The sequence below is a fragment of the Micrasema longulum genome, unplaced genomic scaffold (genome assembly GCF_059751315.1).
Source record: "Micrasema longulum isolate JH-2025_06_02 unplaced genomic scaffold, ASM5975131v1 h1tg000597l, whole genome shotgun sequence".
Classification (NCBI taxonomy): Eukaryota; Metazoa; Arthropoda; class Insecta; order Trichoptera; family Brachycentridae; genus Micrasema; species Micrasema longulum.
The window spans coordinates 813945-833808 of NW_028277793.1; the positions used below are offsets into that span (position 1 = coordinate 813945).

The 19864-nt window shown below is 32.2% G+C and overlaps 3 protein-coding genes across 4 annotated transcripts; 1 reads left to right on the plus strand and 2 right to left on the minus strand.

The window, feature by feature from the left end:
• Positions 1–299: 299 nt before the first annotated feature.
• On the plus strand, positions 300–8415 carry LysRS (Lysyl-tRNA synthetase). Of its 2 annotated transcripts, none has more exons than XM_088228636.1 (8): positions 300–704; positions 1174–1549; positions 2001–2252; positions 3224–3616; positions 4801–4983; positions 5066–5226; positions 5753–5993; positions 8240–8415. In XM_088228636.1, the coding sequence occupies exons 1-8, from the start codon at positions 595–597 to the stop codon at positions 8330–8332; spliced, it is 1809 nt and encodes a 602-aa protein (XP_088084762.1). In that variant the 5' UTR covers positions 300–594; the 3' UTR covers positions 8333–8415. The 2 variants fall into 2 exon arrangements, with proteins under 2 accessions (XP_088084762.1, XP_088084761.1); XM_088228635.1 differs by having other exon boundaries at positions 300–411.
• A 2618-nt stretch (positions 8416–11033) lies between these two features.
• Positions 11034–13712, minus strand: LOC148280282 (deubiquitinase OTUD6B). Its single transcript, XM_088228637.1, has one exon. It carries the CDS (start codon positions 11915–11917, stop codon positions 11051–11053), a length of 867 nt encoding a protein of 288 aa, XP_088084763.1. The 5' UTR covers positions 11918–13712; the 3' UTR covers positions 11034–11050.
• A 1806-nt stretch (positions 13713–15518) lies between these two features.
• LOC148280283 (platelet-activating factor acetylhydrolase IB subunit beta homolog) lies at positions 15519–18024 on the minus strand. The gene is made up of 4 exons (XM_088228638.1): positions 17828–18024; positions 17536–17742; positions 17116–17238; positions 15519–16597 (listed from the first exon to the last, which is right to left on the minus strand). The coding sequence occupies exons 1-4, from the start codon at positions 17891–17893 to the stop codon at positions 16316–16318; spliced, it is 678 nt and encodes a 225-aa protein (XP_088084764.1). The 5' UTR covers positions 17894–18024; the 3' UTR covers positions 15519–16315.
• Between the last annotated feature and the right edge of the window lie 1840 nt (positions 18025–19864).

Consider the following 19864-nt stretch of genomic DNA (forward strand, 5'->3'; position numbering starts at 1 on the left):
TGTCTTTATTATAAATTATGAAAATACCTGCTTATTTTAGGGGGGAAAAGTTTTTTAACGCGAGTATTTTAGACTTGAATGTACAGCTCATATCATAATCACGGTGTGAATAGGCCATAATCAACACCGACTAGATCTTTACCATTTTTATTATATTATATTCTCCAGTACCTTAATATCCTACCCAAAATAATTTTATACATCTATGGTCTATGCTATTCTGTCTGTGGTCTGTGAAATTTGTGTGCGGTGTCAGTTGTCAAATTTAGTTATTGCCATTTCATCTATGGTTTTTGCTCACGTTGTGAAATTTCGAGATCGCGGCTGTTCGTTGTTCCGTAGTTCATTTCTTATTTCTTTTATCAAACTTGCCACCATGGCCGATGAAGCCAATGAAAAATTGTCGAAAAAGTGAGTTAAAATCATTATAAATTTTCTTTTTGAATTTGCGTTTTTCTTATTTTTCGTTTCAAGTAGTTTAATATTATCGGTGCAATTGAATCTTAAAATATAACCTTTAATAAATTGAGTGTCGTGTCGAATGGTTGGATGATGTAAATTAAAAAATATAGCGTCATATTTTGAATAGTCATCATGTTTGGGATTGGGTGCAAAGTATTGATTTCAACATGTATCCATAAAACTTATTTAAACCGGATATGTCTACGAACAATGAGCAAATATGAACTTGTCGGCGAAAAACGGTATTGACAAGTCTTTAGTCAGTGTTTTCCCAATCGGTCAATTACTTTTCCCAGTATGTTCATATTGTAAACTGTTGCATGTTGATAAGTTATGTTTATCAAAGAAATAAATTCGGAATCCAAAAATAGTAATATAAGTAAACTCAAAACAGCAATTACTGAAACATATTTTGGAGAGAATTGTGCAATCATAGAGGATAAATGTATGTATCTTATTCTATCGTGTAACATTCATCTACATGTAGTTCTGGATTTGTATCCTGGCTTGGTGAAACTGTTAATTTTAGAACAGGATTTCTTTCTTAAATATTTTTCTGCATTCATTTAAAGTTGTGGGATATTTTTTTATTGATTTAGAAAATATAAATAAAAATCCTCCGAATAAACCGATTTGGAAATCACTGCTGGGTATTTTCACTTTACTATAACAGTTGCCATAAAAATTTAGTTTATTTTGTTTTATTTTCAGTGAGATGAAAAGGCGTCTTAAACTTGAACAAAAGGCTAAAGAAAAATTAGAAAAGGCAGCAAATGTAGTTGATAACAAAAATTCTGAGAAAAGTAAACCCAAAGAAGAAGAAATAAGTCCTAATGAGTTCTTCAAATTAAGGTCTGCAGCGGTTGCGGCTCTAAAGACAACTGGAATACCCGAGGATCACCCCTATCCTCACAAGTTCCATGTTGACATCTCGCTCGGTGAATTCATATTCAAATATTCCCACTTGTCCGATGGTCAGATGTTGGAAGACATTACATTGTCAGTGGCTGGTAGAGTTCATGCTATCCGAGAATCTAGCTCTAAATTGGCATTTTATGATTTACGTGGAGAAGGAGTCAAAATTCAGGTTTTTGTTATTTTTTTTAAAACATAATTTCATTTTCCATTTAATAGAATTATTTTTGTATCCAACACGTCCAGAAAAGTTTGGTCTTTTTTTTAATAAATATTTTCCGTCTGTTTTATGAAGATCCATTAAAAAAAATATATATTTTGTATTTTCAAAGTTACTATGAATCAGGTTCTACATATATTTTTTCAGTTATTTCATTTTTTTTACATGGGCAATGCGCAAAGCTTAAAGAAATAAATCTTCTCTAGTAAATTATTTGCAATAATTTTTCTTTAATAGATTTAGTAAATCACTGTAGATGCCTTGTGAACATTTAGATTAAGTAAAAAAAATAAAATTATTGAGCAATTATTTTAACTGAAATATCCTAAATTACTACTATTCAGAATTATTAATTTGTAGTTGAAAACATTAAAAATGTAATCAATATTTTTTTTGTTTCCAGGTTATGGCAAATGCAAAAATTTATGGATCTGATGAAAAGTTTGAAAAAGATACGGCGAAACTTCGTAGAGGGGATATAATTGGTGTGGTCGGTCATCCTGGAAAAACAAAGAAAGGAGAACTTTCAATTATGCCCACAAAGTTGACATTATTATCACCTTGTCTTCACATGCTTCCTCATTTGCATTTTGGTCTCAAAGATAAAGAGACAAGATTTAGACAACGTTATTTGGATCTCATTCTCAATGATAAGGTAGATTAGAGATTTTTCTAGCACTAGCTAATGCAAGTATTGTAACTTATTCTATATGTATTTTTAAGTTGTAGGTCTGTGTTTGGTGAATTTTGTTGATCCTCTTGCTGAGTGAAAATATCACGAATACTACACTTTGAATATCGTCAGTATGCTGATAAAACCCTACAAATGACAATTTAAGAAAACAAAGTATGAATGCAGTTATTTTTATTTTTTATTTTTGCACCACAACAGGCCAGGAGGCCCAATTACAGCGGTGAATTACATCACAGAACACCCAGGCTTGAGAAAAATCACATTTAATTTTTGTGTTCTCACCGGGAATCGAACCCGGAACCTTCCGTCTATGAGTCAAGCGTCTTGACCACTACACCACGGAGGCCGCCCATATGTCATTTTGTGAGCTTTATAAACTGATAAAATCATCTAACTCCTCCGAGGTTTAGTTTCAAGGTTATCATGTATAAAACCTTACTAATTATTGTTTTTTTAATGAAAACCAATTCCATTTACTAGATATTTTTTTTCAAAATCTCATCCATTGAAAAATTTTAAAGGAACTAAGATGGCTTCGTTTCCAAAATACGTTGAAAAAACTGTTGAGTTCAAAATTTATAGTGATTTTTGATTTGAGTTAGTAATGCATTAAGAGGGTTTTATCAGTATACCGATGATACGTGTCAAAGAAATAAAGTGTTTTTTTTTAAATAAGATTTATGTTGTAAATAATGTACAAATTCTTGAATTGTTTAAAGTTGACAACACAATTCAACAGTTTGTATTCTTATTTAAGTACATGTTTCAATGACAACTCTCACTGTCTCACTTGACAAAACATGATTTCCATCAAAGAAACCAGTAGGACAATTATTTATTATTTGTTCGCAATAGCATACTGTTTTTTTTTCCAAAAAAAATAACGCCTTAGACATTTTTATGACTGTATAATATTTATGTACTTTTTCCAGGTTAGACAAACCTTCTACACTAGAGCTAAGATAATTGCTTATGTGAGAAGATTCTTGGATGAAATGGGATTTCTAGAGATTGAAACGCCAATGATGAACATGATAGCGGGTGGGGCTACAGCTAAACCCTTTGTCACTCATCACAACGATTTAAATATGGATTTGTTCATGAGAATAGCTCCTGAACTCTATCACAAAATGTTGGTTGTCGGTGGACTGGATCGGGTTTATGAGATTGGAAGGCAATTCCGAAATGAAGGAATTGATATGACTCATAATCCCGAATTCACCACTTGTGAGTTTTATATGGCTTATGCGGACTATCATGATTTAATATCAATCACTGAAACAATGATCTCTGGAATGGTGAAAAGTATTCATGGTTCCTATAAGGTAAGCATATACATTCTGTCAAATAAATACCGGGACAGAAAAAAAAACAACAACAATTCAATTATTCTCCCAAATTTCTTGAATCTCCCTCAAAATAGGCTCCTTCTGAAGCGATTCATTTTTTTCCAATGAACAATCCAGTCATCCATGTACTTTTTGTAACCGTACTCCGGAATTGCTTTGAGTTTCCTCTTTGAATTTTCTTTTATGTCTTCAATCGAGTCAAAACCAGTTCTACGAAGCGATAATTTAAGTTTGGGTAGCAAAAATAATCAAACGAAGCCAAGTCAGGGGAATACGGGGTTGTACGATGACATTTGTTGAGTTTTTGTTCAAAAATTCATTTACAATTATGGCTTTGTAAGAAGGTGCATTATTGTGGTGCAAATCTGGCCTTTTTCTGCGAATGTTCTCTCTCAAATGTTTCACAACGCTAAAATAATATTGTTTAGTCACTGGTTTTCCGTTGGGAAGAAATTTCGAGAGAACAATACCACGAATATCACAGAAAACAGTGAGCATGAAAGGAATGCAGTGAGAGAAAATACTATTCAATTAATATTCACATAGCTCATTAACAATAAGTTTAAATTATTTTGCACATTTTATATGTTAAGCTTTTTTTTATTTTTATGTCTCAATGTATTTTCAAAATATACATGGCTAGTAATTAGTTGAACAATAAAATTTCTCAGATACCCCACCCCGTTGATTGCGACCCCGGTGAGTTCGGATTCGTTATAACGCGATATTTTTCTCAAAGTAAAGACTTTAGAAAAGAAACTAAAAATAATTTAAATGACAGAAAATGCTGGTAATTTTGCAGTTGTAAGTAGGGATTTAGAACTGCCCAAATCTACAGCGCAATCAATTGTGCAGCAAAAAGACAAAATTAAAAATCTTCAGGATCATTTAAAATCTGAAAATTGAGATGAAGTTTTGAAAGCAAGCGAAGGTTGGTTTGATCGGTTTAAAAGCTATCAAACTTACATTGCCATAAAATGATTGACTAATCGGCAAGTGCAGACAGCATCAGATGAAAAATATCCAATAAAGTTCCGTGAAAAGTCCCCCAATGATTCCGAAAATTCGCTTATCGCGGCCATGTCGTATCCCTCGCGATAAACGGGGGTTACCTGTATTTATTAACTCTGTGCATCATTTACAATTATCTATTTTTTTAGATCAAATATCATCCTGATGGGCCAAATGGTGATGAAGTCGAAATTGACTTTACCCCTCCCTTCAAGAAAATATACATGATATCTTCGCTAGAAGAAATATTGAAGGTCAAATTCCCTAAGTCCGAGGAGTTCGGAACAGCGGAAGTGAATCAATTTCTTAATGCATTGTGTTTGAAACATGAGGTATTTGTTTATACATTTTTAAAGTTCAAATTATGTCTTTCGTTTGGAAAAAAATCTAAAATGTTTTTATCAATGTTTTTAGGTTGATTGTCCCAATCCAAGAACCACAGCAAGATTACTTGACAAACTAGTTGGACAATTCTTAGAGGAGACTTGCATAAACCCGACATTCATCTGTGACCATCCTCAAATCATGAGTCCACTTGCTAAATATCATAGAAATGATCCTGGACTAACTGAAAGGTTTGTAACTTTATTTTATTAAATAACATGAAGGCACTTACTACCCTCCATATTATATGTTAATGAATGAGCTGCCCTTTTTTCTGGCACCCTTTTTACAAAGCATAACTAACTGAGGCATGCTGCAATTAGCATATTAATAATTCAAGTGTAGTAAGGTAATGTTGATGAATATAATTAGGATAATATAATGATGATTATGTTCAACTGGTTGGCAGAAATTGGCATTAGACAATAACCCCTCCAATTTGTATGATATACTATTACATATTTTAAAAGTTTACAAGTCCATGAAACACAGTGTGTAAGAAAATATTTTCCATCTTTATTAAATCTCCATATTATTATTACCTATGTAGAAGTTTTTCAATGGTGCTTGAACTAATCATTATCAATAACTATTTATGGTGTGAAATATTACTTCAGAAATATTAAATACCACACCGCTATGACGAATATACATACTTATCCTATTTTTAATGGACATGGAAGTTATAATTTTTTCTTAAATTATTTTTTTTTATAGATTTGAACTGTTTGTTATGAAAAAAGAAGTTTGTAATGCATATACAGAATTGAATGATCCAGCTGTCCAAAGGGAACGGTTTGATCAGCAAGCTAAGGATAAGGCGGCTGGAGATGACGAAGCTCAGGGAGTTGATGAGTCATTCTGTACAGCTCTAGAGTACGGTCTCCCACCAACTGGAGGATGGGGTCTTGGTATTGACAGACTTACCATGTTCCTTACTGACGCTAACAATATCAAGGTAAATAATAAATAAAAAAACTTAAAATAAATATAAAACAACTTTTTTTTCAACCACTTATTTTTTATTTTTTCTACCAACCGGTTTCAAAGTTATACAAGCTTCTTTATCAAGGTATACTAGGTGGATCAAAAAGTTTGGAATAATCCTAAGTGATGGCATTAATATGCACTAATGTGAACCAATCTTAAAACGCTTCATCCTTCTTTAGACATTTGTAAAAATTTTGGCCATTTTTATTTTTACACATTTACCAGTTACAGCAGTGAGAAGCAACCAACCTCCATGTTTTTTTAGAATGGAAAAACCTGAGTTTCATGTTCTGATTAAACATTATTATTTATGCAAGAAAACAATAACCGAGACCAAAGCCAAACTAGATAAGTATTTCCGGACTCTGCACTGTCGATGCAGATGATTCAAAGGTGGTTTTCTGACTTTCGTTGTGGCCGTACAAGCACCAATGGCGCTGAACGATCCGGACGCCCAAAAGACATCAGTACACCAGAAAACATGGAAAAAATCCATGATATTATGTTAAATGACCCCAAAGCGAAATCGAGGGAGCAAGCTGAGACCATAAAGATGGATGGCAGTGCGTTCAATATTATGATATTCATATATAAATTTCATGTATGTTTGTTATTTTGGTATGAAGAAGCTCTGCACGTGATGGGTGCCGCGTTTGCTAACAGTCAACTAAAAACGAATTCATGTTACGACTTCCCAGCAGAATTTGGCAATGTTTACGCTAAACCCTACTGAGTTTTTGCGCCGATTCATAACAATGGATGAGACATGTATACATTTCTACACACCAGAGTCAATGCAACAGTCAAAACGATGGGTTTCTACAAATGAAAATTCTCCGAATCATCCAAAAACGCAACAATGAACGGGAAAGATTATGGCCTCCGTATGTGCATGGAGTAATATTCATTGACTATCATCAAAACAGTAAATCCATAACTGACGCATATTATTGGATCGTTTGAAAATTTAAATTTCAGATAACAGCCTGATTTGAAGAAGAAAAAAACTCTATATCGTCATGACAATGACAATGCCTACTTGTTCATTGTTAGTTGCGCAAGCTAAATTTTATAAAATTAGGTTTGAACAGGTTCCTCAGCCACAGTATTCGCCAGACCTGATCCCAGCGACTTCTACCTGTTTCCAAACCTGAAGAGATGGCTCACCAGTAAGCGATTTTACTCAAATGAGGAACTAATAGCTGAAACTGAAGCCTAATTTGGAGAGCTTCTGGAGGACTACTTTTTGGACGGAATAAAAAAAAGTTAGAAAATCGTTGGACATGCTGTGTATCAACTTAAAGGGAATATTGAAAAATAGAACCGAATTTAGCCAAAAAATGTTTTCTTGGTTCACTTATTCCAAACTTTTTGATCCGCCTAGTACTTCACTAATGAATTTTATCCTATTTTAATTTTACAGTGACTACTAAATATTAAATCGATACATATGGAGCTAATAAGTCGGTAGAAAAAAATCAAAAATAAGCGGTTAAAACCTAAATTGTTTTTTATTTATTTTATTACCACAAAGTTAGTGCTTCAAATATAAATGTTATAATATAGAAAAACATAAATGTTTTTTAGTGAAAATTCTTGGTAGTAGTTTATTGTAATTTATTACTGAATTAAAACCTGAGTAATCCACTAATTTGGATAATTCGGATTAATAAAATATAATAAAGATACCAGTCTCGAATATCGGGAAGACAATTAAACCGGTCACTGTTCATTCCAAATTTGTTGATTTAAGTATAAGTTGTCTTTTATTTCTATGATAAATAATATATTCTTCAGCTTTTTTTAAATAAGAAAAAATCATTCAAATTGCCGTCTATTTCTCCTTGACATGAAACAAATCATGATAATATACGATATACATATTTATTAATTCATTATTCCATTTCCACACCTATTGGTGCATTGGGCACTACATTGGTACACCAATCTCAGCGTATCTTGATCATTTTTGTTACCTGAAGGTAAGATGATCAGTCGTACACTTCAGGTACCAGTCCAGGGACTATGAAATATTCTAGTGTGAAAACACCCTTTTCAATAAATATTTCATATCAACCATGTCGAAATTCGAACCCGAGACCTCTTGAATGGTTGGCAAACGTGCTGACCATTACACCACGAGGTCGACATATACATATTACGTGAATCTCATTTTTTCTTTCATATTTTTAAAATAATGTTTTTGCTTTATAGGAAGTACTGTTGTTCCCAGCAATGAAGCCAGATGATCCAAATAAACACAACACTGAAGTTCTAGAAGAAAATGCTGCTGTTGGGAAAAACTGAATAAAATATTTTTATGATATTTTGCACTTGTTTTATTATAAATGTTTTTTTTTCTATTTATTATACAACATTTATTAACTGAATGATGTTTTATCTTTTTTACCTATATATTCATCGTAAGAAATAGTGACGAGAAATGACAGGAATTTCCTGGAGAAAACACATCTCAGTGAAATCAAAGAAGGGAGGCGAAGGAGTGCCCCTCATCACAGAGGGCACCGCCAATGGGGGTATTTGGAGCAAGTGTGCGAGGATTTGAACTGCGCCTCTCGTGTTGAGCTGAAGAAGGCTGCAGAGAATAGAGAACAGTGGAAGACGAGATACGGGACTTTGTATCAAACTAATCCCCAGGATTAAGACTGCTAAGAATAAGCCCTGTGCCTATTACTACTACTACCATCACGCTATTTTCCCGTAAAGGTAGACAGAGAGAATGGACCTCCACACAGGTCTATCCTGGCATACATTTCTAGCTTCTTCCACATTCATACATCTTGTCATACATGCCCTTCGGTTCTGCCTGCTTTTGACATGACCAAACTTAAGATTTTAGTTTATCTGATCATGCCACGTCTTCCTTGGTCGTCCTCATCAAACCCTCTCAGAGACGCTTTCTTAATCTTATCAATTATACCTGACTCAGATTTACACTCAGCTGATTTCATCATTCGTAATCGTAACCCTGTCATACATTGATTTCCCACACATTCTTCTGAAGAGATCACATTTTAACTGCGTTCACTCGGCTTTCATCCTTCCTCTGCCAGTTCCATGTTTCACTTCCATGCATAAGTGTTGGGACTAAAACTCCGTTGTGCACTGCCGGTTTAGCTTCGATTGACAATTTTTTTTTAGCAATTAGTGCTCCGTTCATTTTGTTGCCCGCATTCACTCTCCTTTAAACATCTTTTCGTGCCTAGATTTCTATATTCCTTTCTATAAAATGTTCTTCATCTCTGTTGTGATATATTAATAACTCGCAAAGGAGTTCAATCCAGTCATTGTCTTCAAAAATTTGGATTGACTCAAAATATTGTAGATAAAACCGGCTGGTCCAAGAAATTGAAAAATATTTTCAGGCACTGCCTAGTATGTAGGTGAAATAATTTAGTCAGATGAATCTTACCCGCATCAATAAAGGTTTCAGCTCTTAACATCACAAAGATCAAGAGATGAAAGAATTTAAGGAACATAGATGTTAAAACACAGGCAGAATGGTCATTGCCTAATAATTTAACTAGATAGATTCAGAATAAATTTATTTTTGTATGATTAATATTTATAATCAAAATTTATTATTTGGATTTATTTAGACACTCTATCTTAGTATGAATTATTCCATGCCACAAAATATACAAATAAAAAGGTGGAATATTGCAGAAAATACAAGGGTAACAAGGAATAAAGATGTGTCTAAGAAAAATAAGTTTTCTGTAGTTATCTTTTCGAGGGGAATTCCCTACGAAGGTCCAAGTTGCAATTTCCTTGCCTTTCAAGTACTATAAAAATAGAGCCAGGAAACAAAATCCACTTGTAAAATATAAAAATGTATATGAAAAACAAGGTCAATAATATTGCAACTCTTATATAATCTATATTTATTATTTATTTCAAAAATCCAACAAAAAAATACGAAGACACAAAACACATATTTTTTAAATATAGTAAATAATGATTTGAGAAGGATCCGTCGACTTCATTTAAAAATTAAATTTTCAGCGGTGGATTATTTCAGGATTAAGGGTGGAAAGTAATGAGTTGCATTTATAGGAATGGAACATTCTATTAAGAAAGAACACGCATTATGTATTCCTTTTATTGGTCAACTAAAAAATGTGTGAACTGAATTAGAGACCACATTCACAAGATGGACTTCCAACTAGGATTATTTAAATAATTGTTAATACAATAGTACCAATTGTTTAATCTACCGATATTAAAAATTGAGAAATTCGCTGATTTTATTTTCAGTCTATTTTGCATAGAATGAGCTAAAATCTTAAGCAATTTTTTAACGAGAATCAACAGTGAACACTTTATTTTATCTTAGTTACATTACATTGAAATAACCTTGAAATTCGCTAAACTACAGCAGAGATGGAGAACATCTTAGAGAAGGATGTGGAAGTCTAGGCATTTACAGAGCTTATGACCTGTCATTGACTGGCTTAAGTGGCCAGAAGTGATAGGTCATAAGCCCTGTAAATGCTTAGACTTCCATATTTCCTCCATCTCTGTTGTAATTTTTTCATCTTAATAACCTTAATAACCTAGGGGGTGAAATCCAGTCCAACCCATTTTGACAAACTCAAAATATTTTTATTAAAATTCTCAGTTACCAAAAAAACAACGGCTTGTTCAAAAGCTTGTATGAAAACATTGAAGCTGATGATCAGCTCTGTGGAATTTCATACATCAGTTGGGGCCGATGGGCCGACCATGGTTTAAACAATGAGTGTTATCTCTAGTATCATTAATAAAAACTAAACCTTTTAAAAAATTATGGTTGTACAAAATACAATACCTTGTTTACAAAAAAATTAGCAGTCATGTTATCCGTGTTTTATAAAAAGGGTGAATTAGACAGACCACAATTGCACAGTAGGTTAGAATCAATATTTTTGATGATAATTTTATTTTTAAAGGTGCTTCCAATTTACCGGTTTGAACAGACATGTTAGCTAAAATAAAAAATTCACAATGTTTACTGATGATATATTATGATGATTCGGTTACATCATCGGTTTTATTTTCATTATTTCTGACTATCGTGGAATTATAATGTTCCCCTAGTCCATACATGTGCCGATGATAAGTAATTACTAAAGGAGAGCCTTCAAAATGTTCTCCTTGAGTAATGATTGAAGGCAATGTTGATTGTATAATTTGAATTCTGCATTTAAGAAGCTCAGACAATGCCTGCAGTTCTACCTGCCCTCCCCATGTTGTAGTATTGGCAATATTATCACAATATTCCTCAAACTGCTGATCAGTCAACATATCACCTGTTTCTAAATCTGACAGAAAGGGGATGAAGTTTTCTTTGTATTTCCTTACATACTCGGCAGTAAGTTTCCGTAAACCTGCAATGGGAGTTGATTGTCTATTTGTGACTAACAGCTGATGAGCTACTGCACCGTATAAACAGTCACCATTCGATGGTATAATATGTAAAGTTAAACCCCTCTCCGTAAGAATTTTCTTAATTGTTTGGGTTTCAATATTCCTTGGACCGTTTATATTCAAAATTTCCTGTTCTAAAATCATATTTTCTCTAATTTTGTCTTCCGCAGCTTTTTTGTCTCTCCTTTTTTGTGCCTTGGATATCCTTGGTGTGACATTATCTAGGAAACTTTTATCTTCGGTTATTGTAAAAGGTTCTTGTTTTGAAATATTTAATTCCTGTAAATGTCTGCTTTCCAGATCTGTTTCTAACCTTAAAATGTCTTCTTGGATTTCTTTTTTTTTCTTTTTATCACTCTTGGCAGATACTTTTTTAAGAGCTTGTATTTTTGCTTGAAGATCTTTTTTTTCTTTTCTATGCTTTTGTTCGACCGTTAATTCTGTTTCCTCTACGTCGGACATTTTAAGCCGCAATTTTTTTATGAAAGTTAAGAAGCGAAAAGAGAAGCGTCAAACGTCAAACAGCCACCAAGCCACCAACCGGCAACGCGCCAAGCCAAACCTAGTTTTCAATATCATGCTAATCGAAATAGCGTAGCATGCTAAATTCCATCGCCTAATTATTTTTCTAATATTACTAAATGAACTGCTAATTTGAATTAATATTAAGTGCATGTACTATAAACGTGAAAAAATTCACGTAAAAACTAAACACGAATGTAAATCAACTAAAATTGACAGTAAAACGTAAGACGATATGAGTTTTTGTCAGTGATTACATTACCTGTATGGTTCCTGTAACCCTGTAACTACTTCCGACGAATGAGATCGTCTCGAACGAACCTAGACCGCCTAGCGTATGTAATGCTAATATAGCAATACTGTACAATAAAAAAAAGCAGTATTATCCAGTACTGCGAATTAGTAATAGCTTTCTATACGCTGAATTGAGAAGCACTTTTTTTCATTTCTTTAAACTGCTAAATAAAATAGCGTATGTCGGATGCTATTATTCGACTTGATCTGACACTATTCCTACCGAAGGGCACAGGGTATAAAGGATAAGTGTCAATAAAATCAATTTTGAGATATATAGTTTTTAAATTTTCAAATCTCTTAGACATACACTTATAAATATAAAGGAACCTGCTTAATGTAAATAGACTATAATGTTTAATCTCAAATGGTTTTCATTGATATTTAATTATCGCTTCATTTCCAGTATTTAACTGACATCACTCTTATCGCCGGTATGCATTTTTTCTTGTTCAATTATCTTGGAAAGTAGAGCCTGTATGTCAAATTTCATTCAACAGAAATGCAGATCATGGGAACTGCCGTCAGATACTATTATTAGTTCAAAACACATAAAAATTTACATACACCTTTATAACTGGTATCCTTTACATTATTTACTAAGACTAGGGGGCAGTTGCACCAAAAAAAGACGTTAAAAATAATATTATTGCGTTTTTGTCAAAATGGGTTGCATGACAAAAAAAAATCATTTTGACAAAAACGCAATCATTTTTAATTTAACTTTAAAGTTTTTTGTAGCAAACTTAGATATCGAGTTTTTTCATAATCCTTTATATATACGATTCTCCTTAATGTTATGGAATAAAAATGAAATAAATGTGTGAAAAAATAATATATTAAAGTTATTAGGTACTTTTAGGATCTCAAATTATTACATTCTACCTTAATCAAGCTGAGGAGATTGAAAAAAAAAACATTTAAGCTGACGACCTTTAACGCAAAGCTGCAATTATTTCTGGAGAATTTAACTATTTTTGGGACACTGAGAACACATTTTTATTTTTTACATTATTCAGTTGGCATTCACACTTACTGTAATCCTTTTTTTTAAACTCCGTATACACAGACCACTTCTAAGTGATACCAATTCCATACCTTATTTTGGTTATACACATAAATGATGATAAATAAAACACACTGTATAAATTGAGCTTTATTTTTCTTGTCTTTGGTGATTTACCAGGCACACAATAAACATGTATCCAAGCAGCATCAAAATTTTACAAAACTCCAAAATTACATTCCCAGCATTCCGACAACAATTTGAAAAAAACATCACATTTCAAATCAACAGTCTTCTGAGATTCACCATGTGAAAAAGCAATGCTATTCAATACAAATAATGTTTATTCAAATATCACAAATGCTAATTTAATTTCTAACAGCCATTGCATATTTCCAAATTGTCTTAAGCATATTTGCATTATATCTAAAAATTAAGATAGATTGTTTTTTTTAATTGTACAAACAGAACACAATGAAATAAACATAATATATTACGACGTAAAATGAGTTAAGTATTACATGCTTAGTTATTTAAGTAAAAAATATTATTTGAAAATACCAAAATCTTTAAAGATTACAATAATCGATTTTAATTAATTGACCCATAAACCACAAATAATAGCCCCTAAATAATAAATAATGCCATATCAGCATTCACACTTCTGTTGCATTATATCACAAAATACATTTTAATAAAATAATAATGGTTGTTTTATTTTGATATTTTTTATAATACACATGTCTCAGTTCATATTCACCAAACCCTTTTTTAAAAAAAAAGTATGCACTTTCAAGTCATGGAATAAAAACTAATACATTTACCGCCAAATTCAATATAATATATCCATATAAGACAAATAACTAAACAGTATATTTTGCATGTAAAGAGGAATGTACATATATCAAAATGGACCAATAAATTTAGTTCTAAACCAATAAAAAAACATAAAAACTTTTTTTTTAATAGGTGCAAATTGCCCAATAAGAACAATTTGGAACCACTAAACCTAAGCTGCTTGTTAAAGACAAAATATGCACCCTCACTCTTACTCATTGGATCTGCATCCGTTCATTAGTATTATTTTAAACACTATTTTATCTTGTTAAGCTGAATCTATTCACCCGGTCACTGAATGCAGTCTGATTTAACTTCAATAAGTTGACGTAAGAATCTTTTGAAACTGTTAACCTTCATTACAAATTTTTATTTGTGAAAAATTTTGTCACTAACAAAGTCTTAAAAAGAATGTTTTAAACAGTCATTCATGATCAAATGTATATAAAGGAGATGTTTATTTGCATATAAAGTAGCCTTGGGCCTAAGATTTAAACCCACCTCAAATTAAACTAAAACAAATCAGCAAAGATTTTGTTAAAAGTAAATTATTTTACTAAGATTAGAGAGTGCATATTAGGAGAAATGATATTAATTTAATTCGGTGAGGTAGGAGATATAACTTATTTTGTTACAAAATACTTTTAATACCCTGTAGTGCTTTAATTGTGTTTAATTTTGATTTTAATATACATAGTATAAAATTTTATTAAAACTATTTTTTTAATCAAAATTAAATACTTGTCGATACACTTGGTAAGATTACTTATTCACGAAGAATTATAGTCTTACTAAATTATAAGGTAAACTATTAGTTGCATTGGGGTGAAAAAAATTACAAGTTATTTATTTTTCTAGCTGCTTGGTGAAAAGAAAGTTACCACTTTGAAAGGTAAATCAAAAATCATAGTGGTAAAATAAAACTTTTGGTACTTAAGGAGGTAAGAAACATTTTTTTGGTTAGTCAGTAAGATTTGGAAAAATTGGTAAGAAGCAGAGCCCTTTTAATTTATTTCAATTGCGACAGCGAATCAAATAAGTAATTCACATGGTGTAAGCATTTGGTTGCTGGCATCAACTGCAATAACTTGCAACACAATAAGTTGAAATCCTAAACACATATTTAAAAACAATTTTTCAATCTAGCTTTGTGATTTATAGACCCAATTAACTTTAGAGGGTCAACTGCATAGGTAATTTTTTAGAAGGTTATTTAACTTTTTAGTGCCTCATAAATATTTTTTGCACACTTAAATGATTTATTAATATTTTAACAAAGGCAGGCATACAATAATAATTCATTTTGCTCCACTTAAATATCGTAATAAATTATTGAAATGATGTATTTTATTAAATTGTAGCTAATTAAACTTTAAACCATATAAGGAACAATACTTGGAATTACAAAAAAACAGGTTCACAACTATAATAATGTGTAAGTATAAAGTTAAGGTATGTAAAACAATTGTGTAAAAAATGTTACAGGGATTACTTATATCCTATATGGTATTGGAATGAATAGCAAAATACTTAAAGAACTCTTAATTCTCGATTGAAAACCATTTTTCACAATATGTATAGGTATCTAGCATATAAATTAAATCGTTAAACCAAATTTTTAGTATCATAATGACACTAAACAAAATATATAGCACATTATCGAATGATTTTATTTCTTTTACATTTCCAGAAATCTATTTTTGCTCTTTTTTATAATATGCCTACCCATGTCTACATGGCTAAAACATATCTTTAAAAAATCTAAAATCCATGCAAGACTTATACAAAAAGCAGGCACCTATATCTAAAACTATCTCTAAATTGTCCTCATCAATTTCAAACATAACAGAATAAAATTAATTTGATTGAATTTTTAGTAAATAACTTTTTGAGTATTTATGTTTGCTATTTAGCTAAGAGCGGCACAAATTCAGCATACCTAACCTGTTAAAAATTGAATCTCTATAAACAGAAATAAGGATACAATTTTGAAATATACAAGTACAAAGTGAGACTTTTAAACAAAAAAATAACGGAAACTAACTTCTACAAGTGTTTGAACAATAGTTTTTAATGCGAGTGGAATGAGTTTTACGATTTTTACATAGATTTTTATGAATCTTCCAAAAGAAACCAAAATATTCAATATCTTACGTTTAAAATAAATTAACAAATTACTTCAATAATTTTATATTATTTACTCATTCCGATGGAGTAAGATCTTTTTCAATTTCTCCTTCGGATAAAATTTGGGTAAGTATTTCATAAAGAGGCTCAAATGCTTTTCGACATCCGGCATTAGTTAGAAGTAAATAATCATGCATGTCGTAATGACTAATGGTGCCATCCGGTTGGACAAATCCTTTGTCAATGGATACAACTTCCACTCTATACATGCTTGAAACCCTTTCTTTTAAATGTTCATTCACTTTATTATTCTTATCTCTAAGTTTATTCGGATGTTGTCCTCTAGGAAGCAAACTCTAAAAATAATAAATTCATTAAAATTTTATAGGGCTAAAAATAAATTTAGAGAGAATATAATAATCCCTAAACCCAATCAGTTTAAAAATATTAGCAGACACTACTTTTACATATATGAATATAAATTAAAATAACACAATCATAAATTGAAAATTCTTGTTTTGCTATCCCCATTAGTCAAAACCGAGTAAGACAAGAATTGTGAAATTTCTATTATGGTTAATTCCTTTAAATTTATGTGATAACACTGAATAATATTATAATATCCAATAACAAACTGCAACTAAGCAATAGTATTTTTAGTTTTTTATATATAATTCGAGATTTTAGACCCTATGAAGTTTATAAAAATTGCTAGATTATTAATTTAATTTAATTACTAATCATTTTTCAAGTGTTTTACCATTACAGTTGAAATGAATAGTCACTTGGATTTGAAGGGTAAATGCGAGTACGGATAATTAAGAATCTACTAACTCAGTAACGTCTACAAACAGATGAAGAAAAATATACTTACAGGAATGATAATATAGACATTTGGGTGTTTTTGCCTAATTGTTTGCACTATTTCCATTACACCTTCAACGATTTCGGTTGCGGAAAAATCAATATTATTTGTGCCAACATGGAGCACAATAACCTGGAATTAGAGATGATATATCAGATCTGTAAAGCCAGAGCAAGTGCATCATTTGGGCAGCCATATTTTGGAATAATAAACTAGGATAGAGTCAGATTAAAATCTAGGAAATCTCCAAGTATCAGAATGATTTCGTCTAGCTTTACATTACTAAATACATATGCTGCGATTATACAACTAATAAATGTGAAAGAATTACCCATACTACGATAAATTTTCGTAATTAAGGATGCATTCATTGTTAAGTTATTTGTTAGTCATTATAAAATCAATTAAGTACATAAAATATGTAAGTACCTTTGGATGGACATTATCCAACTCTCCATTAACGATTCTCCAAAGAACATTTTGAGTTTGATCGCTGTGAATGCTAAAGTTTAAAGAATGTAATGGTGCGAACCATTGATTCCATATTTCCGTATGCTCTAGGAACTGCAGTATTGAATCTCCCAAAAAAAGCACTTCAGGATCTTTATCTCGTGCGTCCGAGAGAAACCGATTATGCTAAAAATAAGTTGGTTCGATATTAATATTTAATAGCACGGCAAATAAAAAAACGTTCTAAGAAATAATACCACAGCGGTCTTACTATGCTGATCCATCTATCATCACCGTCATTGTCCTTAGCAGCGGCTGCCACTGCACATGAATTCATTGCCAAAATTGTTCAAAAGTAGATCAATTTTTATAAAACTAAAATTTTAACTAATGAAAATAACAGATTCGGAGAAATAATGAAAATGTTTAAAATTATTAAGTACGACGACCCGCGCTAAACGTCAATTTGCGTCAATTGACAGCTAAAATTTATGTAAATATTTTTTTTATTGGATTTTGACAACCGTGAGTATAAATAAAACTAACCAAGTAATGACTATAAATTGGGGCAAATTGTTACATTTAAGCTTTAAACTTTGAGTTACCCAGCTACTACTACTACCATCACGCCATTTCTCCGAAGGGGTAGGCAGAAATAATGGACCGCCACACACGTCTATCCTGGCATACATTCCTAGCTTCTTTCGCATTCATACATCTTGTCATACGTTCCCTTCGGTTCTGTCTGCTTTTGACATTACCAGACTTAAGATTTTGATTTATCTGATCATGTCACGTCTTCCTTGGTCATTCTCGTCTCACGTTACCGTTCATTTTCGCCATATACACTTGTTTTACCATTCTTTACCATTCTTGAGTTACCCGGCGGTAAATGATTTTATGAAAACTGATACGACCTACCAATTCCTGTTCAAAATATTTATAAACAAAGCGAGTTTTTGTCGAGATTTATTAGAAGCATGGGACGTTCAAGGGCTAGCGACTGTCGCGACTGATTGTTGTCCGGTGCTATTCCCTACACGGTGCAATGCCACGGGATACCTATAGACGTGAGGCGCAAAAATATTTGTCTTCAGTTCGAATTTTCTTGTTTAAATGTGTGACTTGCAAAACTTACTCACACTATGACAAATTTGACGTCATTTAGTAATAATTATACTAATATCCGTATACAGAGACAAAACTCAACGTGAAGAAAGTACATTCTAATCTCATATGCAAAGAATAACCCGGAAGTGACGACAATAGAATGTACTTTCCTCAACTTAAGTTTTGTCTCTGCATACGGATATAATAGTCCAGCTCTCGGAAACATCGGGTCAGTCGACCTCATGTTTACGTATGTGTCATCTCGCGTATTCGAAATTAAGCCTTATGAAGTAGCAGTAAAGATGTATTTAGCTCGTTTCAAAAACTGTAATTACGTATTTCGTGTTATTTTATCCGATGTTCGTTATTTTCAAGCAAAACTCGACCATAGCATTAATTAAAATAATTATGTTTTTACTTTGCGGTACTTAGCACATTTTTAAACACACTTTAAGTATACTATGCGTAAACCTACAGTAAATGACGCAGTACGGACCATGTTTGTAGGCATTTTTATATTGGTTGCTAGTTTTTTTATATTTATTTATTTAACTTTTTGTACATGATGTTATTTGTACATTGGCGGGCTTATTGCCAGATGGCAATTTCTTCAAACCAACCAATAAAATAATTGTTTTATTTATAAAAATTCTTTATTTTAATTCGCATTATATAAGTGTTGATATAATGCGAATTAAAATACATATTAGGTACTGGTGAAGAGCAATGATTTCTTAGTGAGACTCAGCCTCACTTGCTTCATAGGCTCCTTCGCCCCCGCAGGGAACTTGCAGAAGCATATGAGGTGAAGAGAAGCCTCACCTTGCAAGACTTGCCGCAGGACAGATTTTACCAGGGAGTGGGAGACTATTTCTCACTTCCTCATCCGGCGGAGCCCTATCCGATAGATCACGGTTACGATGATCAGGTTCTGCCTTGGACGGCACAGGAAAAGTTGAGGATCTACACAGATGGTAGTCTCTTGGACGGCAAAGTGGGTGCAGCTTTTGTACCTTATGATGGCGTCAGAAAGCTACCATCGAGAAAGTTGAAACTCGGCGATTTCTGCTTCGTGTTTCAGGCGGAACCATTTCGATCAGAGAAGCCCTGATATAATGTTTTGAAAAAGCCAACAAACAGATGGAAGAAAATAACGATTGCAAATCTGGAGTCCATGCAATAATTAACCGAAATTGGT